This window comes from Oncorhynchus tshawytscha, linkage group LG12 (genome assembly GCF_018296145.1).
Source record: "Oncorhynchus tshawytscha isolate Ot180627B linkage group LG12, Otsh_v2.0, whole genome shotgun sequence".
In the NCBI taxonomy this organism is placed as follows: domain Eukaryota; kingdom Metazoa; phylum Chordata; class Actinopteri; order Salmoniformes; family Salmonidae; genus Oncorhynchus; species Oncorhynchus tshawytscha.
In genome coordinates, this window is record NC_056440.1 from 66,817,958 (window position 1) to 66,842,589 (window position 24,632).

Sequence of the window (24,632 nt, forward strand, 5' to 3'; positions counted from 1 at the left end):
GCAATGGCTGCTGAAAAACCCAATCTAACACCTACGCAAGGACACAAATTATTAAACCTATCCCAAACCTTTACCTAATTTAGCTTTTTCTATTTTGAGTGCAGGTCTGTCAATGTGTTCTGTGCAAGGTGTGACTCAAATTGTGGGGTGAATCGGAACTCATTATGCAGTACTTCTACCAGTCAATAATAGTAGATAACAGTGCAATGAACTGCAGAACGGGAAGTTACACATTCATGTCTCTACAAAAAAAGGTTGCCAACATGTTAGCCAAGAAACAAAAAGCGGACAGCTTTGAGTAAGCGGGCACAGTGCTTCATACATTGCCGCTATGATTGGCCCTCCCTGAGAAGCTAAGATGTCATCCTCATCCCAATCACAGGGGTTCTTCTAATGCCGTATGAATCAACCAGCACTGCTAACATTGACAGCATTACATACTCCAAATGGGATGAAAATCCCCTAATGTGCTGACAAGAATGGCCATTTGTATAAACATGTAAAAAATCATTCAAATAATGAACACCTAGAGAACCTTTGAGTGATTAAGAATCGATTTCCTATTAGTGAATGGTACTATATATCCTACAAGGTTTTGACATCTCAAATACAGGCTTGAGAGAATAGTGCCATGATGTAGGCGTATTTCAATACTACAACAATTCTGTGGGCAGAACAGATGTGATTACTTCTGATGAACAGTCATATCACTGTTTTTATCAAGTCAAACTAAAACTGACAAATAAATAAATAACCATGCTGATGTGCTTAGGGGAAAATGCTGAAATAGGCCCCACTATTATCATTAGATAACTGTGTCACTGCTCTGCAATATGGCATCCAGTGGGTTTTAGAAACTGCCATAGTAACAAGGGAATGTGTGTAGCTACAATTAAGTTTATTTCTAGCTCATATCATTTAAGGTGCTCTGCCATTTCCTAAAATTATAACAGTTTGCCTCATTGCAGTTTATGTGACAAAATAAGCAAGAATAGTGTAGAGAATCATTGTACCATCTAAACCGCTGTGAAATATATTTTCCATAACCAAAAATATAGTATTTTCAGCTGCTTGAAGCTGGTGTACAAAACCGAAAGTAAAAGACGCAACAACTAACTTTAATAACGTAAGCATAGAAATAGAACACAGAACAGAGCTACCGCTTCCAAAGCCCCGTTTCCACTGGCACTTAAAATTTGGGGCAGATTCGACTTGGGTCGATGGAAACCCGGGCCAGCGCAGCCCAGTTTCACAACTGGCGCCAGCTCGATTCGAATTCGGGTTGGTGACGCCATTACTATGCCAGCACCAAGTGGATCACTGCTGGATGCCGATACGTTTAGCTGGCTTGTCTGGGCTTGTTTCTGTTAGCTAGCACATGAACAAGCGGTACTGCAGTAGCTAGACATAACACAAATTACAACCAAAGCTGGATCCTTTATTCATTTTTACACTACACAATAAACTTTTATGAGAACTATCACCCCTCAACTGCTAGCTACCAAATCAGAGTTGAAACACGCTAGCAGGAATTTTAGCGGGACATGTCGTATTTAAGCTAGCTACATCATATCAAACCGGTCGCCTGGTTTGCTAGCTAGTTAATAGCCAACACCATGGCAAGCAAGGTAGGAATTATTAGTTATGCTAACAACGCTAACGTTTAGTTTGCGAACGTCAGCAAGCTAAATACATGGTTGACTGGCACTTCAACATCTTGCTAGCTAGCAACATCAGCGAAGCCAGCTGCATTCACATATTGCCTACCTTGCAACATGACATCATTTATCATTCTGGGGGGAGTGGAAACGTAATTTGAGCTATCCCACCAAGGCCAGCCCAGCCTGGGTTGAATTCAAAGTGCCAATGGAAACGCGGCTTTGGTGTTGCGTTCAATTGTTCTGGTCACCCAAAAAGTTACATATTGCAGCTTTAACTCAATCCAGTGATGCGTTATTGTTCTCCAAATTGTGACCATGAGATTAGGTGTCTTCTATCATAGATAAAGAGTGGCATCAACGCAAAAAGAATGGCATCAACATCGTGAACATAAACCAAAACATGTCATGAGGGAATAAGTATTGGTGCTTCTTATACTGGAACAGTGCAGAGAATGTAGGGCAGGATAATTAACGATTGACTGGTCCCAAGTGTACACATCAAGTTTTCTAATAATGAGTCATTCGGTTGACAATGTTCTCCTTTATGCAAAAAAACAACGACATTTAAACCATTGTGACAGTATTTGCCTAATGTTTTCTGGCGTGTACTAGGCCTCAGTCAGAGATATTTCGTCATTTGGTCTCTGGCTCTTTAGGTACATAACCCTACTAATTGTCCAAGCCTGTCTATTTATTTAATCTTTATTTTTAAAAAGCATATTTATTTCATGTTTACTTTTATTTAACTAGTCAAGTCAGTTAAGAATACATTCTTATTTTCAATGACAGCCTAGGAACAGTGGGTTAACTGCCTTGTTCTGGGGCAGAACAACAGATTTGTACCTTGTCAGCTCGGGGATTTGATCTTGCCACCTTTCGGTTACTGGTCCAACGCTCAAACCACTAGGTTACCTGCCACATAAATATTACAACCAAAGCCATACCAAATATGAAATAGACTGCTGCAAGTGTCTTCAGCGTTTTGTTTTCTTTTCTAGCCATATTAACGTCAGTCAACAAACATAACACGCTACCAGGCTAATTTGACAGCGCAGTTTCATTACTTGTAAATATTGTGATATACATTTCGACATCATCCTCCTCATCCTGTCAGTCCCAGATACAACATATTTTGATGTTGCCCAACTTTAGCCAGCACTAGTAAGCTAACGTTTAATTAAGTCAGTTCTACACGGAGTGGTCTTATTTGGTTAACTTAACGTTCGCTATTTGGGTTACGTCCGAGTTCATCGTAAAATGTAATAAAGAAATGGCTATAGCTACATGGCCTTGGCTTACTAGTTTATTTAGTTAGCAAGATGGCAAGGCTGCAAATCTTCACATTCAAAGGTTGGGTTTATCATGAACTCGCTGATAAGATCCTATTTGCTAATAACCAATGTAGCTAGCTACCTAACTCGTTAGCTAGCCAACCCCAAATGGCTCACAACGAGACATTTTAGCTACTACCGTAACAAGCTAACATTAACTACTGAATCTTGAAGAGCAAACAAAAGCTTGTTAGCTAGCTACAGTACGCTGGCTACTGTCTGGTCGTGTTAGCCAGCTAACGTTGAGAGAAAAACAAAGACAGTTATCTATCTAGCTAACATATATTGATTGACTCAACACATACCTGTACTCTCTTGAAAGTGGGCTTCTGTGTTATTTCGTGGCTCCCTTTGAATTACATATGCCCTGGATGAACTTAAATAAGGGACACAAGTAAATCGCGACCGAACTACAGTCACCGGGTTGTGAAACTGACAACAGGAACAAAATCGAAGTGGGCCCGTGGCAATACCAACGTCGTTACAAATCAGCGCCTGGATGAAGACCCGAGAGAAAAATACTTATTATTTTTCCTGGCTTTATGTGGCATATTAACACAGTACGCAATACATACTGTTTTTTCTTAGAAAAAACAGAAATTCCATTCCATTTGCCACCAGGGCCCTCGATGAAGTCCCCATTCCTGCCTCTTCGAGGCGACCACTGTTGTTTACCCAGCTCGACTCGTCCGTTTACTCTCGATGGCACCAAGGTTGGGTTGCTGGACTTGTGTGAAGCTAGCCACAATAAGGATTCGCCACAAAAGTGTCTGGAATTTGCAATTCGCCTTCAAAATAAAAGGCTCCCATTGAAACATGCAAACGGATACAAATAGTGGAATAATGCCGTATTTGGAATAGATCCTGCTTAACAAGGTTGAAATGTTGATAATTAAATTCAACAAAATACAGTAGTAGTTAATTTGACCAAAAAATTATTGGAGTCGCACTGTGGATGTATTAGATTTCAGAACTGTGTTGGGTCCATGAACTGGGGTATCAGCCTACTTGTGACACCCACACAACACAACTGTGAAGAGTCTAAGCTCACCAGTCAAACTACTGTATATTGACATTCACATTTCAATGTACAGCCTTACCCATGGCTCTTTGGTCCATGAAATTCTACGTCGCTAATTTTTAGGCTGATACCCCATTTCATGGAGCCAAGAGCCATAGGTAAGGCATATATCAAATCTAACTTTTTGTCACATGCGCCGAATACAACAAGTGTAGTAGACCTTACCGTGAAATGCTTACTTACAAGCCCTTAACTTGAACTGCACTGTTGGTTAAGAAAATATGTACCAAATAAACGAAAGTCAAAAATTATAAAAAGTAACACGGCTATATACAGGGGATACCGGTACCGACTCAGTGTGTGGGGGATGCATAGATAATAAACAGCGAGTTGAAGCAGTGTAGAAAACAAATGGGTGGGGGGATCAATGTAATAGTCCGGTGACCATTTGATTAGTTGTCCAGCAGTCTTATGGCTTGGGGGTAGAAGCTGTTAAGGAGCCTTTTGGTCCTAGACTTGGCATTCTGGTACTGCTTGCCGTGTGGTAGCAGAGAAAACTGTCTATGACTTGGGTGACTGGAGTCTCTGACACTTTTATGGGCTTTCCTCTGACACCGCCTATTATATAGGTCCTGGATTGCAAGAAGCTTGGCCCCAGTAATGTACTGGGCCGTACGCACTACCCTCTGTTGTGCCTTGCAGTCGGAGACCAAGCATTTGCCATACCAGGCAGTGATGCAACCGGTCAGGATGCTCTCGACGGTGCAGCTGTAAACTTTGAGGATCTGGGGACCCATGCCAAATCTTTTCAGTGTCCTGAGGGGGAAAAGGTTTTGTCGTGCCCTCTTCACGGCTGTCTTGGTATGTTTGGACCACGATAGATTGTTGGTGATGTGGATACCAAGGAACTTGAAACTCTCGACCCGCTCCACTACAGCCCTGTTAATGTTAATGGGGACCTGTTTGTCCCGCCTTTTCCTGTAGTCCACAATCAGCTCCTTTGTCTTGCTCACACTGTACATTGCAATATGCATGTCAATATGCACAATAGGCTGGATAGTGAGGTGATTTCCCAGTTAGTCCCACAAGAAGAGCAACAACGCTAATATATGTGTAAACTTTTCAGAGTTCTGGATGTCACAAGTAGACTGATACCCCAGTTCATGGACCCAACATCAATAGGTAAGGCTGTACAGGGCATATACGTAAGTATGTCCACAACACAGTTCTGAAATCTAATACATCCACAGTGCGGATTCCACTTTTTTTCTGTTTGTCAAATTAACTACTTATTGACTTTTGTAGACTGATACCTATGGATCAGGCAAATTTTTAGGGTCCATGAAATGGGGTAAGGGGGTAGAGTGCAATATGAATGCCAATACACATATGCTCAGCAAAAACAGAAACGTACTCTCACTATCAACTGTGTTTATTTTCAGCAAACTTAACATTTGTAAATAGTTGTATGAACATAAGATTCAACAACTGAAGCATAAACTGAACAAGTGCCACAGACATGTGACCAACATAAATTTAATAATGTGTCCCTGAACAAAGGGGGGGTCAAAATCAAAAGTTACAATCAGTATCTGGTGTGGCCACCAGCTGCAATAAGTACTGCAGTGCATCTCATCCTCATGGCCTGCACCAGATTTGCCAGTTCTTGCTGTGAGATGTTACCCCACTCTTCCACCAAGTCACCTGCAAGTTCCCAGACGTTTCTGGAGGGGAATGGCCCTAGCCCTCCGATCCAACAGGTCCCAGACATGCTCAATGGAATTGAGATCAGGCCTCGGTGTAACGCTCATTCCTTCGGCGATAATCGCGAATCCGACTATCATGCCTGGTGAGACAAAACCGCAACTCGTCAGTGAAGAGCACTTTTGACAGTCCTGTCTGGTCCAGCGACGGTGGGTTTGTGCCCATAGGCGACGTTGTTGCCGGTGATGTCTGGTGAGGATCTGCCTTACAACAGGCCTACAAGCCCTCAGTCCAGCCTCTCTCAGCCCATTGCAGACAGTCTGAGCACTGATGGAGGGATTGTGCGTTCCTGGTGTAACTCGGGCAGTTGTTGTTGCCATCCTGTACCTGTCCCACAGGTGTGATGTTTGGATGTACCGATCCTGTGCAGGTGTTGTTACACGTGGTCTGCCACTGCGAGGATGATCAGCTGTCCGGCCTGTCTCCATGTAGCGCTGTCTTAGGTATCTCACAGTACCGGACATTGCAATTTATTTTCCTGGCCACATCTGCGGTTCTCATGCCTCCTTGCAGCATGCCTAAGGCACGTTCACACAGATGAGCAGGGACCCTGGGCATCTTTCTTTTGGTGTTTTTCAGAGTCAGTAGAAAGGCCTCTGTAGTGTCCTAAGTTTTCATAATGGTGACCTTAATTGCCTACAGTCTGTAAGCTGTTAGTGTCTTAACAACCGTTCCACAGGTGCATGTTCATTAATTGTTTATGGTTCATTGAACAAGCATCGGAAAGTGTTTAAACCCTTTACAATGAAGATCTTTACAATCCAATTTTTGGGGGTATTTTTACGAATTATCTTTGAAAGACAGGGTCCTGAAAAAGGGATGTTTTTTTTTTTTTTTTTTTTTTTTTAGTTTAGGAGGTTGACTAGTGAGCTAATGTGGCTCAGTTCATACTGGTGTCAAAGTCCCGCAATAAGTGCTATGATGCTAATATTTGTGTACACTCTTTACAGTGGTGTTATGTTGGTGTCACAGAGTAGGCTGATATCTATGGATCTTGGGTCCATGAAATGGGGTAAGGCTACATTGCAATATGAATGACCAATATGCACAATAGACTGACCTGGGGGGGATTTCCCACAGTCAAAGTCCTGCAATAAGAGCTATGACTTTAATATGTGTAAACTCTTCACACTTGTGTTCTGTGGGCGTCACTGAGAAGGCTGATACCTCATTTCATGGACCCAAGATGATGATCCATAGGTAAGGCATAGCAATATGAATGTCAATACACAGTAGGTTGACTGGTGATCAAAGTCCCGGTATATACAGATATTGGTGATAATGCACAATAGCTACATCAATATGCGGTTGGTAGAGATTATTGAGTCGACGCAACAAGGCGGCAAATTCAAGATAGAAGAACCATTTAAACAGTTTGCTATTACAGCGGGTTTAAGAGTGGAAAAAGCGTGGAGATGTGGAAATTGACCGCAAGGAAGAAAGAAAGCAGTTGAGTGTAGAGGGAAGCTGTGTTTTGAGGAAGATTGGCGTGAAGTACAAAAATAATAAAACGCAACCTGTAGCTCTAAAATTTTACCTGACGAGAGTGAGGATGAATTACCTGCGGTGGCAGGTGCAGTCAAGATGTCGAGTACGAGCCTTGTCTCGATGATGACAAGGATGATTCTGGCCCAGTGGTAGTGAGATTTTTGGAGAGAATGGATACTTGCCTTCTGACTGAACCATATGTGGTGCCAGGATGGGTTGAGAGGAAGTTGGAAACTGTTGAATCAGTGAAAGTAACTCGAAATGGACTGGTGATGATTTTCTGTGTGTCTTCCGTCCAAGGGGTGCGGGCCATCCACACCACGTGCCTCAGGACAAGACCTGTGACTTGCTTTGTTCTCTGGAGTAGGGTACCGTGGAAAGGAGTGCTAACTCCTATGGATCCAGGGCGAGAAATCCTAAGTGGCTCCCTGTGAGTAGGCCGACCCCAATAGAGAGTGATAGGCACAACCCCCACTCCTACACTCACCCAAGCCCCATCCTGTGACCTAAGAAGCATGTATCAGATGCTCAGCATGCTCTGCTCACAACTATTGGTCCAAGCCCAAACCACACAAATAACACAGCACTATGGACCACAAAGATTTTGCTATCTCATCCTGGAAAATACAAGGTCTGAGGTAATCTGCTTTCAGCCTAAAGATCAGGTACCCAGACATCACCAGAGTAATCAGAAATTCGGACATTGTCATCCTGCAAGAAACATGGAACAGAGAAAATGGACCCACTGGTTGCCCTCTAGGTTACAGGGAGCTTGTAGTCCCAGCCACCAAATTACCAGGTGTTACACAGACTTAACCTACTCTATTAAATTAATCAAAGCAGGAACATTTTACATTTGGCTAGAAATTACCTCAACAGAGTAAAATGTCCTCCTGTGTGCTAACTCCCCCCACTTGAATCTCCATACTTTAATGAAGACAGCTTTTCCAGCAAATCAAATCTAAGTTTATTTGTCATGTGCGCCGAATACAACAGGTGCATAACTTACAGTGAAATACTTACTTACAGGCTCTAACCAAGAGTGCAAAAAAGGTATTAGGTGAACAATAGGTAGGTAAAGAAATAAAACAACAGTAAAAAGACAGGCTATATACAGTAGAGAGGCTGTAGAAGTAGCGAGGCTACATACAGACACCGGTTAGTCTGGCTGATTGAGGTAGTATGTACATGTAGATATGGTTGAAGTGCCTATGCATATATGATGAACAGAGAGTAGCAGTAGCATAAAAGAGGGGTTGGTGGGTGGGACACAATGCAGATAGCCCATATGCCAATATGTGGGAGCACTGGTTGGTCGGCCCAATTGAGGTAGTATGTACATGCATGTATAGTTAAAGTGACTATGCATATATGATAAACAGAGAGTAGCAGTAGCGTAAAAAGAGGGGTTAGGGGGGTACACAATGCAAATAGTCCGGGTAGCAATTTGATCACCTGTTCATGAGTCTTATGGCTTGGTGGTAAAAACTGTTGAGAATCCTTTTTGTCCTAGACTTGGCACTCCGGTACCGCTTGCCATGCGGTAGTAGAGAGAACAGTCTATGACTGGGGTGGCTGGGGTCTTTGACCATTTTTAGGGCCTTCCTCTGACACTGCCTGGTGTAGAGGTCCTGGATAACAGGCAGCTTAGCTCAAGTGATGTACTGGGCAGTACGCACTACTCTCTGTAGTGCCTTGCGGTCAGAGGCTGAGCAATTGCCGTACCGGGCAGTGATGCAACCAGTCCGGATGCTCTTGATGTTGCAGCTGTAGAACCTTTTGAGGATCTCAGGACCCATGCCAAATCTTTTTAGTTTGCTGAGGGGGAATAGGCTTTGTCGTGCCCTCTTCACGACTGTCTTGGTGTGTTTGGACCATTCTAGTTTGTTGTTGATGTGGACACCAAGGAACTTGAAGCTCTCAACCTGCTCCACTACAGCCCCGTCGATGAGAATGGGGTCGTGCTCGGTCCTCCTTTTCCTGTAGTCCACAATCATCTCCTTAGTCTTGGTTACGTTGAGGGATAGGTTGTTATTCTGGCACCACCCGGCCAGGTCTCTGACCTCCTCCCTATAGGTTGTCTTGTCGTTGTCGGTGATCAGGCCTACCACTGTTGTGTCATCTGCAAACTAAATGATGGTGTTGGAGTCGTGCCTGGCCATGCAGTCGTGGGTGAATAGGGAGTACAGGACGGGACTGAGCACACACCCCTGGGGAACTCCAGTGTTGAGGATCAGCGTAGCCGATGTGTTGCTACCTACCCTCACCACCTGGGGGCGGCCCGCCAGGAAGTCCAGGATCCAGTTGCAGAGGGAGGTGTTTAGTCCCAGGATCCTTAGCTTAGTGATGAGCTGAGGGTACTATGGTGTTGAACGCTGAGCTGTAGTCAATGAATAGTAGTCTCACATAAGTGTTCATTTTGTCCAGGTGGGAAAGGGCAGTGTGGAGTGCAATAGCGATTGCATCATCTGTGGATCTGTTTGGGCGGTATGCAAATTGGAGTGGGTCTAGGGTTTCTGGGATAATGGTGTTGATGTGAGCCATTACCAACCTTTCAAAGCACTTCAGGGCTACGGACGTGAGTGCTACGGGTCTGTAGTCATTTAGGCAGGTTGCCTTTGTGTTCTTGGGCACAGGGACTATGGTGGTCTGCTTGAAACATGTTGGTATTACAGACTCAATCAGGGACATGTTGAAAATGTCAGTGAAGACACCTGCCAGTTGGTCAGCACATGGTAATCCATCTGGCCCCGCAGCCTTGTGTATGTTGACCTGTTTAAAGGAGAGCTTTGTATGCGTCTCTGTGTGTGGAGTACAGTTGATCTAGAATTGTTTTCCCTCTGGTTGCACATTTAACATGCTGATGGAAATTTGGTAGAACTGATTTTAGTTTCCCTGCATTAAAGTCTCCGGCCACTAGGAGCGCCGCCTCTGGGTGAGTGGTTTCCCGTTTACTTATTTCCTTATACAGCGGTCTTAGTGCCAGCACCTGTCTGTGCTTCTACACCTGCATTGCTTGCTGTTTGGGGTTTTAGGCTGGGTTTCTGTACAGCACTTTGAGATATCAGCTGATGTACAAAGGGCTATATAAATAAATTTGATTTGATTTTGGTGAGGTAGATGTCATAAATTTCCAGGCCATGGACACATACTAGTCTGTGATGACCTAAATGCCAGAACTGGACAAGAACCTGACATTCTCAGCACACAGGGGGACAAACACCTACCTGGAGGTGACAGTATTCCCTCCCAAATATGCCCCCCTAGACACAACTATGACAAAACAACCAACAAAAATGGGTCACAAGTCTTGCAGCTCTGTTGCACGCTGGGTCTGTACATTGTCAATGGTAGGCTTCGAGAGGACTTCTATGGTAGGTACACCTACAGCTCATCCCTTGGCTGTAGTACTTTAGATTGATTTATCACAAACCTCTCTCAGAGCATTCACAGTCAGACCAATGACACCCCTATCAGATCACATCAACATCACAGCCTACTTTAACAAAGTAATACTATCATGAGGCATCAAAGCCAACCAAACTGCATACTATTAAGAAACCCTATAGATGGAAGGAAAGTAGTGGAAATCTACCAAAAAAACTGTTGGGCAACAACAAATCTAATCCCATTTAGACAACTTCCTGGACAAAACATTTCACTGCAATAGTGAAACTATAAACTTGGTAGTAAAAAGACTAAACTGTACATTTGACCTTTCAGCTTCTCTATCAAGTCTGAAAGTGTCAAGCAGACAACCTAACAAAATGAACAACAATGACAAATGGTTTGATGAAGAATGCAAAACCCAGAGAAAGAAATTGAGAAACATGTCCAACCAAAAGCACAGAGACCCAGAAAACCACATCAGAATTAGGACTATACCAACTAGTTGTCAAAATTCAGAATAGAGCTGTTAAAATCTACAACCACCTAAAAGGAATCAATGCGCACACATTCCACCACAACGCCATCACCTACAGAGAGATTAACCTAAAGAAGAGTCCCCTCGGTCAGCTCATTCTGGGGTTCTGTTCCAACACAAACAGACCACACAGAGTCCCAGGATAGCAACACAATTAGACCCAATCAAATTATGAGAAAGCAAAAAGATAACTATTTGACACACTGGAAATAATTACTAAAAACTGCTCAAATTAGAATGCCCTAAACAGAAAATACCTGACAACTTTGACTGACCCAAAATTAAGAAAATCCTTGATTATGTAAAGACTCAGTGATCATAGACTTGCTATCAAGAGAGGCCGCCATAGGCAGACCTGGCTCTCGGGAGGTTGGTGGCACCTTAATTGGGGAGAATGGGCTCATGGTAATGACTGGAGCGGAATCAGTGGAATGGTATCAAATACATCAAACATATGGTTTCCAGTTTTTTTTATGCCATTCCATTTGCGCCGTTCCGGCCATTATTATGAGCCGTTGTCCCCTCAGCAGCCTCTAATGCTGAGGGGAGAGAGAAGACAGACAATGAACCCACAACTCACAAAATGAGGTGGACACTGAGTGGCACATCCTAACCTCCTGGCAAATGTATAGATATACATATTTCCCACAGATCCACAAAGAATTTGAAAACAAACCAAACATCGATAAACTCCCATATCTGTTCGGCGAAATTCTGCAGTGTGCAATCATAGCAGCAATATTTGTGGCCTGTTGCCAAGAGAAAAGGGTAACCATGTGAAGCATATATGTTTTAAATACCCCCAATAGTTATGTTTATCTTTACCTATTAGTCGTACTATAACTATTTGAACATTGCTAAAACACTGTGCATGGCTGATAATATATACTAACACTTGAAATCACAGGAGGTTGGTGGCACCTTAATTAGGGAGGATGGGCTCGTGGTAATGACTGGAACGGAATACCATCAAATACATCAAACACATGGTTTGATGCTATTCTATTTGGTCTGTTCCAGCCATTATTATGAGCTGTCCTCCCCTCAACAGCCTCCACTACATAATGTCTTTATCTTTTTAAAACCTTTTTGAATGCAATATTGACTGTAAAATTCAAATCGTTTTTGTTGTTGTTTTGTGTCTTCTCACTTTTGTTTATTTTACTTGCTTTGGCAATGGAATACATGTTTTCCATGCCAATAAAGCCTTTTTGAATTGAATTGATAGGAATAACATAGGTTTCAGTAAGGTTGGGTGCTTAGCATTCATAGCCATGGTTGTCAACTGTACCGCAGAAATGTAACGTAAATCACAGAAAATAGATGTTGGGGTGACAGCTGCAGAGAAGTACTTGGGTGTACAAGATTTTGTTGCAGAGGAGTTACAAGGTGTGTTGAACGATAGTGTCCAGTCCTCCCAGGCTGCCAGCCTGGTGTAGGATCAGATAGGGCTACATTGTGGAATAAGGGTGAGGTTTTAATGGATGTAGGGTTAGTTGGTAGTGATTTATCTTCCCTTTTGTGTCACACAGTGTAATGAATTTACACTCCAGAACAGTAGGTGGAAACATAAGAGAAATATATTAATAACAAAGATGTGCTACTATCTGTGTTAATAAGGTGGCGGCATGCGCTTTATACGTTTGTTTGCGGACCGCCATGATGTCATAGAAGAAGATAGACGAATAAGGACGCCGTGACCAGCGTTCCACTCCAGTACAGTAGTTGGCAGTGTATGCATATTTCAGTTGGTTGCGATCCGCCAATACACATTTTGAGAAGAATAACTTTGGGGCCATTGCGTGAGCATGCGTGCTTCCCTTCTGCACACACAATTTTACAACAACACATCCAGCGAGGTAAAATGGCGTCGGGTGCCATTTCAACGGAGTCAAAGAAAATAACAGATTTACGAGTTATAGATCTCAAATCTGAACTCAAGCGAAGGAATTTAGATGTCACAGGTGTGAAGAATGTTCTAATTGCCAGGCTGAAACAGGTAACGAGCTCAATTTATTTGTACATGGCGAACGCAAAGCTAACGGACGCTAGCTAATGTTAGCTACCAAACAGTTGTGGTACGAATTTGATTGAGTCCGCCCTCAACTGCTGCCAGCTAGTTTAGCTACTGGTTTGCTATCCAACTTGTTATGGGATGAATGTCTATCTATGTACAGCTTGCTTTTTTTCGTAGTTGCCAACTAAGATGTTTAGCCTGCTGGCTAACGTTACCGTTGGATGCTGTCTTGTTTTCCAACTGCGGTACTGCGTGCTCGCGGCCTGGCTTTTCAGCGTCAGGTTGACAAGGTAGCCCACCGTCCTGCATCGATGCAGTCCGTGTGGGGGCGTTAGTAACGAATGTTAGCTGGCCATGACATCTATCGCATTCAGCATGTGCATAGCTACCTAGCAAGTTACACGTCTCCTTTAGAAAACTAGGTTGATTTAAGCCCACAGCACATCCACACGTTAACTAGCTAACTCATTTCGCGAAATACCTTGGTCAGAGTTAACTAACGTCTATAATAAAAAAATAACAAAACGTATTTTTCACGGGCGCAGAATAAAACCAATGTAGACCTTACCGTGAAATGCTTACTTACAATACCTTAACAAACAAAGCACTTTTAATAAGAGTTAAGCTACTACTTGAATATCCCCTATAGTAAATATAATGTAGTAGCTAAACCTATCAATGTTACATTGAGCTGGGTGAATGGAATATGAATGACAGTCATCAAATATGCTGTAATAGAAATAAGGCCATGCTCATAAAAATAATAATAATAATAATTGCCCTCCATCACCTTAAACTGCACCGTTAACCACTAAATTGGGGTTAGGGTTAGCTGCTATGTTTAAAATGAGATTTTAAGTTAAATTGTAGAAATGGGCGGGGCTTATGACTTTGTCTGTGGTAACTAGTGACAACCCGGTATGTAGGAATAATGCCTATTCGGCAACTGCAATCTATTGAGCTGTAGACTTCCGACTTGTCCATGGCAGTAAGGTTAGTGCTATCAGGGATCCTTGGGATGTGAGTGATTTACATTGGCGGTGCGGAATAGGCGTTTTTTTCTTCAGTTGCTTGTACATTTATATTTAGACCGTTTTTGGACGTACATCCTGGCGGTGACTGCAGTAAACGACGATAGTTGTAAATCAAAACTCATATTTGATGACTAACAAATTATATATGTTTTTTAACCCAATGAGTAACGTGCGTTTTAAACGTAGTGTGTTTGAACTACATACTTCTGTGTGATTAAGAGTGGCTGAGCTAGAGTGGCGTTTGAGACAAGGGGATCCCGAAGGGCCCCAGGGCTGTGTCTTTTTACTAAAATGTCTGTAGAGTCCGAATGGTTTGTGCTACAAACTATTATCTAGAAGAGTTGTTGGAAGGCTAAGGGTTACTTCTACCGAGAAGAGCATAGTGACATTTTTTATTTAACCTTTATTTAACTAGGCAAGTCAGTTAAGAACAAATTCTTATTCACAATGACTGCCTACCAAAAGGCCTCCCGCGGTGACTGAGCCTGGGATTAAAAAATACAGAAATAGAATATAAATATAGGACAAAACACAACAAGAGAGTCAACACTACATAAAGAGAGACCTCAGACAACAACATAGCAAGGCAGCAACACCTGAAAACAGCATGGTGGCAACACAACATAACATGGTAGCAACACAACGTAGTAGCAGCACAAAACATGGTACCAACATTCTTGGGCGCAGTCAACAGCACAAAGGTCAAGAAGGTAGGGACAACAATACATCACACAAAGCAGCCACAACTGTCAGTACGTGTCCATGATTGAGTCTTTGAATGAAGAGATTGAGATACAACTGTCCAGTTTGGGTCTTTGCAGCTTGTTCCATGGTGTCTATAATACTGTAATAAGCTCACATAGTTGTTGTCACAAACTCCAGTTGTCACTGACTAGTTTGATATTAATATCACAGCGGGCGAACAATTTCTGTACTTACAGCATTCATATAAATTAATTTCTATCACGTTTATGCTTTAGTGGACCAATTTAAAAAAAATTTTTTTTTTTAGATCTGTCATTAAAACTCATGAATGCAGTTGTTTTGTGTTCTACTTGTAGCCCTGGTTGTCCTGAAAAGAAAATGGTTAAACACTTCATTGTGAGGCTAAATATAAGGGTGGGACATGCAGCTAAATTAATATCAGATAAACGACTAGTAATTACAATAGTGTTTTTATTTAAAAAAAAAACTTTCTCAGGCCATTGAGGAGGAAGGTGGAGATGCAGAGACAATTGAAATTCCACTCCCAGCAGACACGCCTAATAGAAAAAATGCAAAAGCTAAAGGTAATTTGACATTCCTAATATTTAAATTACTGTTCAATATTTCTGTTTTCATTTTGATTGATATGACTCCATTACTTCTTTAGGAAAGAAAGTGGACTCTGACACTGACAATCCAATGGAAGAGGAATCCTTCTCCAAGGAAGAGGAATACTTCTCCTTCTCCAAGGAAGATGAATCTCCTACCAAGGAAAACAAATCTTTTTCCAAGGTTAGTGTCACATGAATATGTTTACGTTTGTGGTATGTTTGTGTTTACCCCACTCTCACAGTAGACTAGAGATTATTGGGTTACCATACCCAGATCAGATAATAAAAAATGCTGGTATTCAGATTGGTTAACCCGGTTTTAGTAAGGCAGTAGACTGAAACTGTCTTTATGTGTATTTACCTTTCACATTTGTCTTTTTATCAGGAGGGAGATGAGGATGACATTGAAGAAGGTATGTTTGTTTTTACACCCTATTGAATAGATTACTTTTTTTGGGGGGGGGGGGTGCAGGTAGCTCCCTTTGCGTGAAGGTAAGAATCTGCTATGCCCCCTCTCTCCTTTATGCCTTCCATTTCTTTTGTCTGCTGGCTGGATACTCAGCAAGCCTGTTTGTGGAGGACTTGCTTATTTTTGTCACAGTACTTTTTTTGAAGGTGGGATGTTACCTACTCTTCCAGGCCTGAGATGCAATGGGGCTCCAACAACCATACAGACTGCATAGTACATTCTCTCAAGATAAAAAGCTCAGGAATCAACAGGCTTCTTCAAGGTGAGGGGAAAGGTATGCCGGAAGAAGTCAAGCTGAGTTAGAGGGAGATCCAGTGTGCAATGATGATACCATGGGGGACTCCTGCCCATTGGGGCCCATCCTCCTGTAGCACCCAACTGCAGTACAGATGTCTCAGACGGAGAGAAGAAATCATCACTGAGAATGCTCAAAGACCAACCAGGACATGATGTACAGTCTTGAGGACACATTTGCTAAGGACTTGAGCCAGTCACTACAGTCACAAGGACAATTAAAGATGACATCTATTTTTTTTGTCAACCATCCCAAGTCACTTAATAAGACAGACTTTTATGAGGGAAAGAAGACATGGGAGATGACCATAAAGACTATGATGGGAGAGCCCTCGGCAGTAGAACGGTCATCAAATGAGACTGAATTTGACCTCCATGGCTTTGGGCACATATTTTTTGAGGGGTTACGGAAGAAGTTGGACAGATGCTCTTTTCATTTCATTTGTTCAAATGCCCTCTACAAACTGATGAACGGGAATGGAGCTCCTAATGACAGGAGCATTGAAGAGTAATTTCACTGTACAGTGCTCATAACTGTAAGGATCGCAAAAGAAGTATTGGTGGTGAAAATGACATGAAGATTATTGATCCGCACAACCATTTTTCAATGAGGAATGTATGTTTTGTTGTTCCTGTGGTCTTCTACCCTTCGATGACCACTAATACTAAACTTGCTTTCTATTCTACTTTCTAGGTCAAGTAACAGACATGTCAATGTTAAACATTGTTTTTTGCCATGTTTTATCCTTATTAAATCCCTCAGATGTAACTGATACAGATGATGGTACTCGCGAAAATTCTAAACCTCCACCCAGTGAGGACGTTGAGGCAGAAGCCGAGGCGGAGGCTGAACAAGTGGAGGAGATCGAAACTGAAGTTGCCGTCTCCGCTAAAGAAGACGAGGACGATAACATATCCGTCACACTCCAGAATGAAGATGCCATCACGCTGGATGTTGATGGTGATGACCTCCTGGAAACAGGTAAACATGTGAAACTTCCAGATTCAGAGGCAGACAAGGGCTGTGACGAGCCAGAGGCCTCTGCTGAGACGAGCCCCAAGGATGCCATGAAGATGGAAGTGGAAGGAAATAAAGATGGTAAGAAGGATGACGGGACGAAGGTTGACTCCTCTAAGAAGGAAAGCAGAGAGGCCTCGAAGAAAGCTGAAATGGGAGACAAAGACAAGGATTCTGGGAAGAAAGGCCCCTCGTCTACTGGGGCATCAGGTCAAGGAAAGAGGTTTGTCTTTCTAGCTATGTCAGTTCTTTAAGATACTACTACCAAGTTCCAGCTCACTGTGAACGCAGCATTGTGGGTAGCCTCAAGATTTTTATAACTTTTTTTCCTAATGAGAAATGTTCATTGATGTACCTAATGAGCCTCCCATTTGTTACTTTCATTTGGTTGTTTTTCTGAATTTGTGTCATTAACCAGGAGCTGAAAACAGATGTTACTTTCACCTTTCCAGCACGTTTGCCTTTTCCAGTTCCCACGTAGGGCTTTTTTAAAGGGGCAGTAGTCCCTGTGATGTCAGTTTGTCAGAAACATATGAAATGATTCGCTGTGAAGTCGAACGCAATACTGAAGATTTCATTGGTCCAGGGAGTAAATTGGCTGAGAGAGAACATGACCCATATCACCCGTGGAAAAGCAATGAAAAAGGCCATTATGGGAGTTTTGTCCAAATGCAAGCCTTGCCCGTGGGGATAAAAAAATACATCCATACAGGAAAAAAGTGTTTTTCTTTTTTGACAAAAAAAAGTTGTTTGCTCTGGTGTACGTCATATTCCGCAGGGGATTTCATATACTGGCACTCATCTCTTGTTTCTTTTTATTTGTTGTGAAATCTGCTTTGTAGTTCTTCAAAGGACAGAGATGGAAAGGCCATAAAAGATGACAAAGGTAAGCATTTTACAGATACATTTCTCAAGACGTCACTACTAATGATCAGACGATGGTCAAGCATAGGTCTTTATGTAGTGCATGTAATCAATGTACAGTATTGACTGGACAGCCAAAATGGCATTATTTTCTCAAGCGTCAGAACAAACAATTGATCTGTGAATTTTAGTACCACTGGTGTAATGTGCCGTATTACCCAGTTTTCTTGACATATCTAAAAAGTGCATTTTAAAGGTGTCTGAAATGATTTATTTTTGTCAAAAGCACCTGCATTTAAACATTTAATTCTTACCGGTAAGTAACATTAGGCTCTTATAGATTAGTTTGTACAATGTGTAGACATTTTACATGTAAAAGCCTCTACAGTGCATGCATGTATGTTTTTAAACAACCATATTTCAGGAAGCAGTAGCAGTGCAAGCAGCTCCACTCGAAACATATGGGTGAGCGGCCTGTCCTCCAACACCAAAGCAGCTGATTTGAAAAATCTCTTTGGCAAATATGGGAAGGTAAGGCTAGAGCTTAAAATGTCCGTAAACGGTTTCTTGTGGTGGGGTACTGGGGTTGGATGTTTCTTACTGTATGGGTGTCCTGGTTTTGCTTTGACTTATTGGAAACTATTTACTGTTTTACTAAGGGAAAGGGGGATACCTAGTCAGTTGAACAACTGAATGCATTCAACTGAAATGTGTCTAACGCATTTAACCCAACCCTCTACAAGCAGCATGTATTTGCTCCGCCCCTAAACAAATTCCTGTCTCCGCAGGTTTTTAGTGCCAAAGTGGTTACTAATGCTCGCAGTCCTGGAGCCAAATGTTATGGCTTGGTGACAATGTCTTCCAGTGCAGAGGTGGGAAGGTGCATCTCCCACCTGGACCGCACAGAACTCCACGGCCAGCAGATATCTGTTGAAAGGGTAAGCTGACAAACAGTTGTTTTGCACCTTGTTCAGCTAGAATGTTCAGAGAACGATTTCAATTTTACAGTTCAGAATCTTTTCTCTGACTTCTATCTTTTGTGACGTCATAGAAACGTCAAGAGTTCTGAAGGTTTTAAGATGCCATTTTGAGAGTTTTCTGCAGAACAACATTGGCTGACATTCTCTTCTGAGCCATTGAGCCAACATGCATTCTGTCATTTTTCGTTGTAGGGAGAAAAAAGGTTCATGGTCCTTTGTTCTTCAATTAATTAAAATGACATTGCTTCAGAATTGTGACGTAGCCTTTAAATACTGTGACGGAGTATTTGTTGTCTTTTCAGGTTAAAAGTGATCCCTTCAAGAAAGAACCTTCGAAGAAGGAATCAGATGACAAAACCAGCTCAATCAAATCGAGTGACAAACGTAGTGCGTCGACAGGCAAGACTAGCAAGTAAGTGAGGAAGAAACACAATCTGTCTTTTTCAGAATGGGGAAATTTGAAAGAAATCTTAATTTGTCTGCTCTTTTTCCCCCCTAAAGAACTCAGCCATCCTCCAAAAAAGAGGAGAAGAAGTCCGACAAGCCATCAGACAAAGACGGCAAGGATTCATCCAAGAAGCAGGAGTCCAAAAGCACAACATCCAGCTCAGGCCCAGATGCCTCCAAGAAAGATGATAAAAAGCATGGTGGAAGTATGTATGCTCCCTATCTCAGGTTCCTTTTTATGTATTGTGTTGATGGGTAGAGTAGTAAAAATGAACCTCTGTCCTGTATTGTGTAGGGACCAAGAGCCCTGGCAAGATGGTGGTGATTGATCATGCCAAAGGAGACCTCAACAAAGTGAGACCACCGTTCAGGAGGGGGAGATTTGACAAGCCGGGTTTCACCACCAACAACAACATGATGCAGCGGAGACCCAGATATTTCATGCCTCCCGAAGAGGTTTGTCGCAGTTTTTTTCTATCCGACAGTTTGATCATGGAACTTTCTTTTTCATAGTTCACCTCTACGTGCTTGTCTTTCCTAGATGGAGATGAATAGAGTTAGAGTTTTCCCCAACAAGGGAGGCAGCAAAGACATCCTCCCCTTTGAGAAGATGAAAGAGCAGAGGTTGCGCGAGCGTATGGTCAGGCTGGAGCGCGTCCGCAGGGCTGTGGAGCTTCGTAGGTCAGCCTGAAACAAACTCCTACTCTAATTGTTGTACTCTGTAGTACTGTAAGGATGCTGGGTACTAATGCTTCTGTGACATCCTGTCCCGTCAGGCGGCGTGAGATAGCGGAGCGGGAACGCCGAGAGCGTGAGCGTATCAGTCTGATAAGGGAGCGGGAGGAGAGAGAGAACCTGCTCCGGGAACGCCAGAGGCTTGAGGTGGAGAGGCAGAAACTGGAGAGGGAGCGCATGGAGAGGGAAAGGCTGGAGAGGGAAAGGATCCGCATAGAGCAGGTGCTTGGACTCAAATGTTTAAGGATGTTTAATCTTCAAGGCTGTCTGTACCTTAGTTGATTGTTGTAAAAAACGACAGGAGGAAGGTGAGTTGTTTACTCATTGTTCATTCTGGTGCTCTTTCAAAGGCTCTTAGGAGCATTTTTGAGCAGCTAATTGTGAGCAAACCATTTAGTGGATTGATGATGTAATGCTGACGTTATCTCGCTGTGATGCAGGAGCGGCGAAAAGAGGCGGAGCGTATGGTTCGTGAGCGGGAGGAGCTGAGGAGGCAGCAGGAGCAGCTTCGCTACGAGCAGGAGAAGAGAAACAACCTGAAGAGAGGCCGCGATGTGGACCACAGGTACACAAGGCCACACTGTAGTTGGGGATGGGATGTTTGTCCGGGGTTTGCTCTGTGTAGTTGATTCTCTGATCATGGACAACCAGATTCCACCATTATCTCCATGAAGTTGCAGGATAGGTTACAGAGCAGCTTGTGCAGTACTGCTTTGTCGTCGTCCCCCTGCACACAGACTCCTGGTCTGTCTACATCCCACGGCAGACAGGGATGCTTGGTCTCAGACATGACCAGCAGATGTCAATTTGACCATCAAGTGAAAGATACATTTTGGTATCATATCTGACCAAGCTCAAAAAGTGGCATTCCACACCAGTTTACTTGTCGCCCAGTTAAAACATTCTCCATTGACTGTTTCAGCCGGAGGAATGATCCCTACTGGAATGGCAACAAGAAGATCCAGCCAGAGTCCGAGGGCCGTGTCAACCAGGGCTCGGACTACAACCGCCAGCAGAACCGCTTTACTGAGTTCAGCCCCCGGGAGAGAGGCAGAGGCTTCCCTGAGGCTGCAGCTGTTGAGCCCAACACCATTGAGAGGTAGGCCCTCTTTGATAAGCCCTCTTATTTATATAGTGCTTTTTGCAAATAAAGCAACCTGAACCTAAGCTGGCAAAGAGCAAGCTACACACAGCCCACATAGCAGTTTAGCATGTCTATCCCCCTCCAGTAACAGTCAGCTCTTGACAGAATCTGACAATCCATTTTGGGTGTGGGGTTTTTCCAGACGTAACCGCTTCAACAGTGAGCCTGAGGCCAAGAAGTCCCGCCCGGCTGCTCGCAGGGACAGCTCTGGGTTTGAGCGCTACCCCAAGAACTTTGAGACTGTCCGCAGGGCCGAGCCTCCTCCAACTCCACGCGCAGACATTCGTGACACAGACCGCAGAGAGATCCGAGACAGGGACGAGCGCCGGGCCGCGCCCATGCCGGAGCGGCCAGCAGGGGGCAGAGCACCCATGCCTGGCATGTCTCATACCAGCCGCTCCCCCAGAGGCACCGGGCACGCTACTCATACTGGGCATGCAGGATGGAAGAATGACGGCGGCATGAGTGCACCTAAGGGGGACATACGGTCAGAATGGATGGATGCCTAGTGTGCTTGTTTAAGTTTGTAGACAATTACCTTTTTGTTGTAATCCGTGTGGTAATCGTCCTGTCTCTGTGGTTATGTAGTGGAGCTGTGCGTACCGGAGGTATGCGGCCAGAGCGTTCAGGCAGAGATGGCCAGGGGCCTGCTCTCAGAGGAGCCTCCTCAGTTAGCAGAGGAAGATCCAACTTCAGTGGCCGGGATGGAGGAAGACCCATGGTCATGGCAGACCAGGTCAGCACCTCACAAATCCCCCATATCTAAATCTACACATTCAATACCCTCTATTTTAGTTACATTTCAGATAGGGAATTCATAACTACAATCTCCCCTTTCTCTACCCAGCATTTCAGCTCTAGCCGCCAGGTGGTGGTGGAGCGGCATGGCCGGGACCAGCCGGCCCCCAGGAAGGAGTGGCATGGTGGGGCTGGATCGCAGGGAGGGGGCTTCCCAGACAGCCGCAGGATGGGAGACAGCCGTAGCAGCATGATGGCCCCACACTCAAGGTATTCACTGCCGTTGCATTAAGACTGTACTTTTCCCTTTATCCAGATTACAACCTCTCACTTTTAGTTCATTGAAATTGGAACCTTTTTTTGTAAATATCACTCTTTCTGAAACGAGCTTTGCAAAGCTGGTTGCAATTCCAGTTTCATCCCCCAGAAAAGACAGAACAAATATGGTTAAACTCAAATATACTAATTGATTAAAAAAACATTTATGGGAAAAAATTATTATGAATAGGAAAGGTGGAGTTATGTCACATGTGGAATTGTTAGCTCTATCTAAAATTACAACCAACTGATTGGTGCATTACTGCAAAAATGGAGGTGGCAAGTGGAAGGGGGAGAAGGGGAGCTTGTTAGTCTGGCCTTTATTAGAGACCAAAATTAGAGAGAAATTGTCATGAATAGAAAAATATACCAGTTTTATTTGAGGACCAAAATGTTGACCATGGCACCATACAGGTTGTAAAATACTTGAAGAGATTTCTAATGTGCTGATTCCATGGCACATGGTTTATAAACTGATACTCAACTAAGTTTTTCTATTTAAATGATTATACAATATTCTTGCCACCAAAAGAAGAGAATGTTATGTATATTGGGCATACAACCAATTCGACCACTTATTCTGGTATTGTCCTGTGTAGCCTGTTTCTGGCCACAGGTTCAGGGAGTGGTTAAACAGTCATAACATTGTTCCAAAATGAGCCCTACAAATAGCACTGTTGGGTGATCAGGAAAGCCATAGTCAATCAATCAACAACAAAAATATATATTTTTAATATCCCATTTTAGAAAGGTTTGAGAATCTGTGTAAGACATCAGCAGAACAGCTGGTCTATGGAGATAGGAGGGGTGGATTTAATCTGTAATAGTTGTGGCTGAAATGAATGTCGTGTACTGGACTTGTCTGAGCACTATGAATTAGACTTGGGTGACATCCATGTTTCCATACCGTAATTTTGCCATGCTGGGATATGCTGTAATACCTACATGGAACACAAGGAGTGCTATTTTCAAACCCCACTGCACCTCTGGAATATTCCATAAATACAATTTCTACAGTCTCTGACCTAAAGTATTTGCAGGACAGACATCCCAGCTCAAAGTTATACAAGTAACTAAAAATGCTCAACAGTTTGCTACATCTACAAAGCAAATATTAGACAGCAAGGCTCTTGATCCAGGAGGAGGGGGATTCTCTGCTGTTACCAAGCAAAGCTTGGTTTTGAAAGAGGCTAACTAGCAAACCAAATGCACAACTACAGAGGATTTATCACATTTTATACAGTTCTAGGTATAAGAACCAGATCACCTGGCGTCTGCTACAAGTGAGTGACTCACAAGGCTCCGGTCTCTTGTTGTGTGCTTGTAAACAAACACTGTGACTAGGGACTACCAGTACGCTTCATGACAGGTGAAATGACCACGTGCTCCTAACTGATTGCACAAGTTGACTGGAGGTATTTACTTCAAGTAGATTCAAATTCACCGGTATTAGCCATGGTTTTTCCATACCGCCATTTCCAAATACCCCAGTAAACTAAGAAAAATGTACAAAATTCCAATGAATCCAAATGTGATATGTATAAAAGTATTCTGGTAGAAGCCATATTTGAGCTATGTATTTACTCATTACTGTATGCGACACTGTTTTAGGCAGAACTGTATTTTTGTTTCTCCAGCCACTCTTCCTCTGCAATGAACAGAATGGTGCAGATCACCAACAGTTCCATGTCCAGTGTTGGTGGCTTCAAGCCCTTCAAAGGAGCACCCCGACGGTTCTAACTGCCTCTTCCCAGATCAGCTTGTTTTTCAAGAGGCTGGTTTCTAGCCATAAGGTTGATATAGAAATGTTTTGTTCTGTATAGGTTACCTCAATGTATGGTTTCTTAACAGTTGTGCTGTGACTTAAACAACCCTGTGCACATAATGTTCAACTTACCTTTTAGAATAGAATTGTACAGCTTTAGTTATTTGTAAGTTTGACATTAACTCCTCTTCCCCTAACTGAAACTATGTAAAAGGTAAGCAGATCAATGTATTCTTTAACCATTTTTAGTAATGCCCCTGGTGCTTCTGAAGGTTATTAAAAGATTAATTTTGTCTTCGCTCC

At 43.1% G+C, this 24,632-nt stretch overlaps 2 protein-coding genes across 2 annotated transcripts in view; one reads left to right on the forward strand and one right to left on the reverse strand.

Annotated features, from left to right (window-relative positions):
- rnf111 (ring finger protein 111) overlaps positions 1-3,726 on the reverse strand; it is a 51,153-nt gene extending 47,427 nt beyond the window's left edge. Inside the window, 1 exon segment of the mRNA XM_024440251.2 lies at positions 3,298-3,726. The gene's annotated coding sequence lies outside the window, so the exon portion shown is untranslated.
- Positions 3,727-13,008: 9,282 nt separating this feature from the next.
- On the forward strand, positions 13,009-24,622 carry sltm (SAFB-like, transcription modulator). The gene is made up of 19 exons (XM_024440254.2): positions 13,009-13,189; positions 15,443-15,530; positions 15,614-15,738; positions 15,943-15,970; positions 17,084-17,561; positions 18,181-18,224; positions 18,627-18,733; positions 18,991-19,140; positions 19,485-19,594; positions 19,684-19,835; positions 19,925-20,085; positions 20,171-20,310; positions 20,406-20,586; positions 20,805-20,929; positions 21,287-21,463; positions 21,651-21,995; positions 22,097-22,244; positions 22,356-22,516; positions 24,202-24,622. Exons 1-19 carry the CDS (start codon positions 13,055-13,057, stop codon positions 24,302-24,304), a joined length of 2,958 nt encoding a protein of 985 aa, XP_024296022.2. The 5' UTR covers positions 13,009-13,054; the 3' UTR covers positions 24,305-24,622.
- The last annotated feature ends 10 nt before the right edge of the window (positions 24,623-24,632 follow it).

Coding starts and splice junctions, on each gene's coding strand:
- sltm (XM_024440254.2), top strand. CDS start 13,055: ATGGCGTCGGGTGCCATTTCAACGGAGTCAAAGAAAATAACAGATTTA. Junction 20,587..20,804: donor AAAGGATCCGCATAGAGCAG/GTGCTTGGACTC, acceptor GCTGTGATGCAG/GAGCGGCGAAAAGAGGCGGA. Junction 22,517..24,201: donor ATGATGGCCCCACACTCAAG/GTATTCACTGCC, acceptor TTGTTTCTCCAG/CCACTCTTCCTCTGCAATGA.